This window comes from Lolium rigidum, chromosome 3, assembly GCF_022539505.1.
Source record: "Lolium rigidum isolate FL_2022 chromosome 3, APGP_CSIRO_Lrig_0.1, whole genome shotgun sequence".
NCBI lineage: Eukaryota > Viridiplantae > Streptophyta > Magnoliopsida > Poales > Poaceae > Lolium > Lolium rigidum.
This window is the reverse complement of record NC_061510.1, coordinates 144117176-144125807: the sequence shown is the minus strand read 5'-3', so window position 1 is coordinate 144125807 and position 8632 is coordinate 144117176. Positions and strand designations below refer to the sequence as shown.

Below are 8632 nucleotides of genomic sequence, written 5' to 3'. Positions count from 1 at the left end.
TTTTATTATTGCCTCTTGGGCATATCTCCAACAGCAAGCACCACCGCACCAAAGTGTCCGGGAACAATAATCGGCGAGCGAACAGCTGAAGAGAGGAATTTCATTTTTTTTTCATCAAAATTTCGCCGCTCGCTCTTGACTGGGGAACGCAAATCTCGAGCCAAAGAATGATCGCATCTTTTTATTTCTTTGAGAACTAAAAATGATCGCATCTACACCTAGCCGAGTGTGATCGTGGGGTACTTCCATCTTGGCCTGCTAGAGCGTTTGTTTGTTGGTGCCGGGTCAGCAGGAGAAAAATAAATGGGCCACTCGCACCTTTAGAAATCGCGAATTAATTAATGTTAATTAGTACTAGCGAGCAGAAATCGGGTGCCTCTAGAATTTGGAGGCCCTGTTCGACGATCAATCGGAACATGGCCATTGACGGACCGATATATGTGCATTTGTGTTGTCTATGTGTGATAGGTATCTTGTCATGGGCATGCATCAAGAGTATGATCTCATATAGCCCATGGGAGGATGACATCAAGGTCGATAAGGACAAGTTCAAGATGAGCATATCGAAGATATCATGCTTGAAGCTTGTCCATTTGGTGATAATGGACATGTGAAGATGTGCCTCGATGGAGCTGATAACCGCAAGAACACATATCGGCTTGTAGCTAGTTTCGAAACAAGAGTATCGAACCACGAGGAGCTACCGGTTAGGGTCTTGATGCCCCTTGCTACTTTATACTAAAGGTTACTTAATAATTGTTTTGTAATCTCAAAATGCTTAAAGGGGGTGTTGTAAATGGTTGCAAATAAAGTAAATAAAGCAGTAAAAATGTTATAAGAAATGGGTTGAAACTTAATGAGACAAAGTGTTCTCAGAGATTATTGGATCCACCTCTAGCTTTTAAGCATGTTATGTGTGGGAGAGCTCCATAATAAGATGCGCCTAGAAAGACATCGGTCATCGCATCTCTAAATAACCACATCAGCTAGCCTTCTGCAAGCGACATATGGACTATTGCTATTAAGGGGTTTACCCCGCATGTTATCGATATGAGCTTTGTGAATCCTTCTTATCCCCCTTATTCATGTGTCAAAGAGCCGATACTTGGTGGTAATGTCACTTCCGCCGTTCACTTTACCACACTTCAAAGAGTTCCCTCTCAAGACCATAAGGCATATATTATATGGTGCACAACACGTAATATGAGGAGAAAAAACTAACACACATTAATACTTAAAAGCATAGATCATCTTAGATTCATCTCATATTCATGCTACGGTTTCTCCATCTCCCCAAGAACTAATAGGACTACTCACACATGGAGACAATCGAGAACATCATCATAATATCGTGGAAGGAATTAAAGGAATGGAACGAATTTGAATACAAATTCACAATATCAATCAAGATTACAACTATGGTTGGAGGATGATGATGGCGGACGTGCAGTGATACCTCCGATCTGGATTACGAATTGTAGTATGGTAAGCTTTTTCCCTAGAAGACCTAAATGGTTATGAAGGAAACGTCCACAAGACTAGCTAGTATATTTTGTCTTCAGTTTACCTGACCTATCTAGTTTACTTTTAAGGGGGTTGTGTTCAATGATGGAAATATGCCAGGGTTAAGGTTTCACCTGCAGCTATGCATACATATATATATAGCTCATATGTGTAACAAATAAAATAGAGATAAGAGATTTGTGAGTAGAACATCCGTAAATACCCTTGCCCTAAAGCCAGAGGTGACAAGAGCCTAATGGTCCAACCATTGTCCTCACAGCCGCAAGCAACAACCGTTTTTAAGTAAATACTGACCAAAGCCTTAAGCTAGATGATTGTGCTATGATCTCGAATGAATCACTAAACATGTACCGGTACTTTCCACTTTCTGTCACTGAGATTTTGCGGTAGCATGCCTTTCTCCACTCATCCCACCTCTTCCCTTGATCGTCTCGAATGATATGGGTACCTACAGATCATCAAAGATGAGGCAAAGAGACAAGGATACAAGATCGCAAAAATCCTATTCAATTTTACACATAACATAAGATTAGATGCACATAATTACCGCGAGGATTCACCCCAACCCGCAGCCCGTAAGGACTACTCACACATAATATCTAGATCAATGGATTAAATACAAAGATATAAATCATTGTGCAAAATACTTAGATTGAATCACAATAGTTTTACAATGGTCGCCAATTCTCAAGGAGATCTCTATTACAATGGTGATGGCTATGGCTATGGAGGAGATGAAGGATGGAATGGATGAACTATGGGGATGGATCTCCTTCGGTGTATTGCGTGATGGATCTGGTGGATGGAGGCTCTGTTTGATGACAAATGGCTCTCTTTTTAGTGCCGGTTCCTTCACGAGTTTATAGTGTTTGACCTCGGGAACACGGCCGTGGGTGGTACGGGCGGGGCTTGCCCGTAACGATGCCCGTTAAAGTCCCTGGAACCATTCTTCCGAGCGTAGTCAACTTTGCCATGCTCCCGACGCGATTTTCTCCAAGCAATTGCAAGTCCATTTGCCATTATGACGTGATATCCTGCACATCATCCAAAAGCGTAAGAGACCGCACATCTTTGTTGTGATTAGGCATTAGTGGCAAGTTGAGAGGTAAACTTAGTCAATTTCTTGACTTAGCTAGGATTTAAACACGAGAAAATATGACGTATTTCACAACCATCAACTTTTCCAAGCTTAAACTTGATCGTACTCGAGCAAGAAATAAAGAACCATAAGAAACTTGGCGTTTAAACCAAAACAACGAGAAATGAAAGTCACTTACAAGTGGTAGCCTTATGAGTCTAACACTTCTTCCATTTGAAAGCTTAGCATAGTTAGAGAAGTACTAGAAATATAATAAAAGCATTGGTAACTCGAAATAATTACAATAAAGATTATAAGTATGAATATCTAGAAACCGAGGGAGTTTATCCTATATTCGCAAAAAAAGAAGCCTGAACGTGGATACTTGTGCTCTACGATAAACGTTGCAAAATCAAGGTCCAAAACCGCGGGGAGAGGTGGATCCAGCCCAGCCCCTAAAGGCCCGGTCCAACTGACGTTGCATGCGCACCTTCGTTGCACATCTCAAAAAAAAAAAACCCTGCTCGCCCGTCTATAAAATCCCTAGCCTCCGCCTCGTTACCTCCTCTCTTCGCCGCCTCGTCTCAGGGGAACAACACGGGAAAAACCAGGGAGTCTTCTTCTATGGCGAAGAAGATGAAGGAGCGGCCGGTGAACGTGTCGGGCAAGCCCAGGCACTCACTCGACGTCAACCGTCCCAATGACAAGAAGCGCGCGAGCGGCGGCGGGGGTGGCCGGTCCGCGGCCACGGTGCGGCGGCTCAATATGTACAAACTGAGGCCCAAGAGGGACCGCCGCGGGAAGATCAAGAAGCTCGACCTCAAGTCCGAGGACCTCCCCAACACACGCATCGAGCCCGACCCCCGGTGGTTCGGTGAGCAGGGCCTCTCTGTTTTCTTAATCGCGCACTTGGTCGATCATCGTTGGAGTTAAGATTAGGGTAGAGCTTACTCGGTGTTGGCATGTAACGATGCTAAATTTAAGTATACGTCACGTGCTGTTGGTTTGGGTAAATTTTGGACTATCTTTGTTGGGGCGGTATGTGTTCACTTGTAGTGCAGGAGCAGTCGGGAGCTTAAGTAATAGATGTCTGAGAAAAGCAGAGAGGATGTGAAGGTTTCATTTGTTATTTGGTCGGCTAATGTGTCAATTAGCATGGCTTCTGCTCTGTTGATTAGGGTCTGTTTGGTTTGGGTACATTGATTCAATGAAACAATAGAGATTGCTGAGTGATACATGGGAGCGTGGGCATAATGGAGAAAATTCCCTATAACCCCCCTAGTTGAAGCCACTTCCCTCATATGCCCCCCTTTGTGTCACTGACATGTGGGGTCCGGATCCACATGTCAGTGACACAAGGGGGGCATATGAGGGAAGTGGCTTCAACTTTGGGGGGGTTATAGGGGAAAGCCCCGGCATAATGGTTGGTTAGGTCAAGCTTGTCCATGATTCATGCTGGATTCATGCTGGATTAACTTGTTGATACCTTGATAGGGTGTCCAGTCAGTGTGTCTGATTGGAGATTGAATTTGTATATATGAATGTTTCTTCCAGTTTGTTCCATTTTAATCCGAGTGATACAACAGTGTATGTTGATTGTATTACTCTGCATGCCTCTTGGCTGTTACAGGAAATACACGTGTTGCCAGTCAGCAATTACTTGATTTCATGAGGGAGGAACTCAAGGGCGGGCTTTCAAATAACTACAGTGTGCTATTGAAGCCCCGGAAGCTGCCTCTCTCGCTTGTGAACTATGATCGGAAGGTGAAACTTATGTACAGTTATAGCTTTGGAAAACTCAAAGTGTAGCCTGAGCTACACATCTCCTGTTTTTTTACAAAATTCAAATTCAACATTTAAAGTTTCAAAAAGAATCTGAATGTAGCCAATGATGTACTGTACCACTGTGCAAATTTTCAGGATGAAATACGTTATATTAGAGGCTACACATTAATGACAAATTCTGACAAATGTTGGAGGTGTCAAAATCTGTTCTGTTCACGTTTTCAGATCCATGGATTTGTGAATTTTGCACAGCCCAAAATACTGAGTCTTTCATATTGATTTTTTTTCAGAGTCGTAGAGTACATCATTGTCTACCTGTAGAATTTTTGTTCCTAATTTTGTGAAACTATAAAATGCTATTTTCGATTTTTGAAAAAAGGGCAACATGTAGCCCGAGCAACAAAATGCCACACTCATATAGCTTCTACCTATATAGTTATTGAGATATGGAACCTGTATGCAGTATTAGTGAGTACCTGTGTGGCACTATTGCGCTGAAACAAGTAGTGCTGCGTTGTTACTTCACTACTTGTGTTCTTTGGTTCAATCAGGACCTTCCACTTTTACTATGGTGAAGTAGTCTTATTGTAATATATGAAATGTTCAACTCATAAATGTTCGCTCATGTTGATGGTACAGGATTGCCGGGCACATATTCTTGACACTGAGCCTTTTGAGCATGCCTTTGGACCTAAGGGCAAGCGAAAACGCCCAAAACTGTCCAGTCTCGACTGTGAATCTCTAATAAAGAAAGCTGATAATTCTCAAGGTATGAGTCAGACATGTTCATCCACTAACTGTTCTCTTCTTCTAGTGATTTACGTCAGTCAGTTAGTGCAATTCTAGAAGTAAGCAATTAGCTTTGAGTTTAGATTCCAGTTCTGCAGCTAGAAAGGATAAGTCATGGAACGCCACATGCATATGATAAAATAATATTAACTAACTCGAGGGCCTACTGGCTGTTCATCTGCTGTTCAAACCATCAATGTTGAGGAATAAGTGAATAAGTGTTGTCAGTATTATAAGTTACATGATCTTTGAAGTCAGGTCTGCAAACTCTTAGTCTGTGAGGACTATATTTTTCCTTTTAGATGCTTTTGAGGAAAAACATGCTTCATCAAAATTGCCCAAGGAGGAGCAGGAAGATGGCTTACGAGATCTAGTCCGACATAATATGTTTGAGAAGGGACAGAGCAAACGAATATGGAGTGAACTATATAAAGTTATTGACTCCTCAGATGTTGTAGTGCAGGTCAGTGCTACACAACCTTCTGTCCTTGTGAGAGTTGCTCTTTACTCTGCAATCAACAAAATTTCTGTGCACGTAGACACTGTTTTATATAAGCGTCTGTCTGTATTGAATTGCTTAAATTTTTATTTCTTGCCCAGGTGTTGGATGCCAGGGATCCAATGGGAACTAGATGCTACCATCTAGAGAAACACCTGAAGGAGAATGCAAAGCACAAACACTTGGTATTATTACTAAATAAGGTATCAGTTTTAAGTTATGCAACACTGATAATTGTTTAAACGTCGATTCTTACCTGTTGTGACACATTGGTGATTGGGTACATTCCACTTTACATTCAGTGTGATCTAGTACCTGCTTCCGCAACAAAAGGGTGGTTGCGTACTCTATCAAAGGACTATCCCACCTTAGCATTCCATGCAAGCATCAACAAGTCATTTGGAAAAGTAAGTGGGAGTTTTCATTGTATTATGTCTATTGTGCAACTGTACAATGTGCGGCAGTTTTCAGTTATCAACAAGTCATTTGGAAAACCATTTCCAGGGATGTCTCCTTTCAGTATTGCGGCAGTTTGCCCGTTTGAAGAGCGACAAACAAGCAATATCCGTTGGATTTGTTGGATATCCCAATGTTGGGAAATCATCAGTTATCAACACATTACGCTCCAAAACTGTAATTCTCTTCCCTTTCAAGCCCTTCTAGACTAGATAGAAGTCATGGAACTTCTTAGGGTAATCTTTTGACTTTTTTGTAGGTTTGTAAGGTAGCTCCAATTCCAGGAGAGACGAAGGTGTGGCAGTACATCACCTTGACTAAAAGAGTCTTCTTAATTGATTGCCCCGGGGTTGTGTACCAAAACAACGATACCGAAACTGATGTAGTTCTTAAGGGTGTGGTATGTATCTCCATTCCTGACCTCATTTTGAAATTTCAGACGATCAAACATTGAGTTATCATTCTATATCTGTTTTTTTACTTTCCCATCTTGTTCCTATTCATATGGAAAAGCCATTCTTCTAACATAAATTCAGCATGAGGATATTTTTTATTCCTGTAGTTGCAGCCTGCAATTCCATGTCTTCATTTGTACTGTTTTGCTATATCTTGATTTTCATCTAGGAAGGGTATTGCTATAGATTTATGTCCTATAGCATGTATTGGCAACAAATTAAGAGTGCTACTAGTGAGTGTTTTTAAAGCAACATACTATATTTGTGACCAGGTACGTGTGACAAATTTGGATGATGCTTCTGAGCACATTGGGGAAGTTCTAAGGCGTGTAAAAAAGGAGAATCTACAAAGAGCTTATAAAATACAACACTGGTATTTTTTTCCAAAAGTAATAGAGTATATTTAATTTTATCCATGTTGTAGCATATTTCCTCCTTCTGGTACGTTCCTTCGGCGCAAGGTAGCGGAAAGCTCGGAAGTTATACTTCTGTTCGAATATTTAAGTGACACTACTACACTAGTTAATGTTGTGGAAAACTAAATAATATTGCTGAAACATAAAAACAATAATCTCAGGTCATAAATTATATTCTTAACCTATTTATGTATTTCTTTGTAGAATTCAAGTGTAAAGTTGTGTACACAATAGAATTTCTATTTTTTTAGTTTTACGTGCTATGATACCGTACCACAACATAATAAAACCACTCGCCTCTATCTTCTCCATTTGATGTGCGGCATGAGTTTTTTTTTTTTTTGCCAACTTAGACCGCATGATATTAGCTATGGTATTCCCACGATGTGTGGCTATTGCATGGCTTTTCTCAGCTAGTTGTGTTTCCAGGCTTTTGGCGGAGCTTTGCTTTTATCTAGTTGTGTGGCTATTGCATGTTGTCTACAAAACTCAGGCTGATTATTACAACTCTGATCGATAATGAAATTCACACATAATAATTAACATAGTGGTGTTAGTCTGGAACGATTAAAACCTGGAATTACATATCTGTCTTGCTAAATGTTTGTGCTCTCTCCAGGGCTGATGACAACGATTTTCTCGTCCAGCTGAGCAAGAGGAGTGGAAAACTACTCAAGGTACGGATCATATCACACTTTTGATTTTCATCCGCTCTTGTTATATTTGTACCAAATATTTCTCTTGGCGTGCCAACCGAGGGACAGTCGGTTATTCTCGAACCGCTGTTAACAGTTAACACTGTACTTGCACTTCTGGTTGGCAGGGCGGGGAGCCTGATCTGGCAACAGCGGCCAAGATGGTGCTTCATGACTGGCAGAGGGGCAAGATCCCATTTTTTGTTCCTCCGCCTCAGCAGAAGGAAGATGGTCCTTCTGAGATTGCTGAATCCGTGGAGAAGTCTGGTGAGAAAGTGGTCAGCAGCGACCAGACTGCTGAAGCAATGCAAGAAATCGCGGGAATTATTTCCTCGCAGCAAACTATGAATGTCCCGTGCCAGACCGAATTTTGCAGAACCAACGAAGACAGTGAGCTTGGGGAGCAGTCAGACTAATCTTTTAGTACAAGTACACTCGTAATCTATGTTCTCACCGGCAACTATCTGCATAGAGTTTACTGAAGCTACGGAACCAGATTGGTGCTGCTAACCAGGATGGATGCAGATTGTGGAGACGGGTTAATCCTTCGATATGTATTACATCTTTCATGTTATTTCTAGGCTTCTAGCATTAGATATGTCTTGGTTCGCAACAAGTTTTTTGTTTTAACAATCAATACCGTGTTATATTCCAAGTATTTTTTCACAATAAATACCATGTTATTATAGGTTTTCACCGGAGGAAAATGGCTAAATGCAGGAGCATAGTAGTAGCGAAACCACTTTGCAGTCAAAGTGAAGTGAGACTTTTGGAAACAATATACTACCTATATTTTAATGAATAAGACGCACACGTATCTTAATCAATTCCAAGCTATCAGATTCGATGAGAAGGGAGAACAATCATGTACCTTCCAAAATATCCAGGCCATGCCTCAATCCAATCGCCTATGTTATAGCAGCGCAAGGACATTC

The 8632-nt window shown here is 41.2% G+C and overlaps 1 protein-coding gene across 1 annotated transcript; it reads left to right on the top strand.

Annotated features, from left to right (window-relative positions):
• Nucleotides 1–3226: 3226 nt before the first annotated feature.
• Nucleotides 3227–8240, top strand: LOC124698344 (nuclear/nucleolar GTPase 2-like). Its single transcript, XM_047230829.1, has 11 exons — nucleotides 3227–3476; nucleotides 4233–4366; nucleotides 5027–5156; nucleotides 5479–5639; nucleotides 5777–5878; nucleotides 5978–6082; nucleotides 6180–6308; nucleotides 6391–6531; nucleotides 6859–6959; nucleotides 7622–7679; nucleotides 7826–8240. The coding sequence occupies exons 1-11, from the start codon at nucleotides 3227–3229 to the stop codon at nucleotides 8111–8113; spliced, it is 1599 nt and encodes a 532-aa protein (XP_047086785.1). The 3' UTR covers nucleotides 8114–8240.
• Nucleotides 8241–8632: the final 392 nt, after the last annotated feature.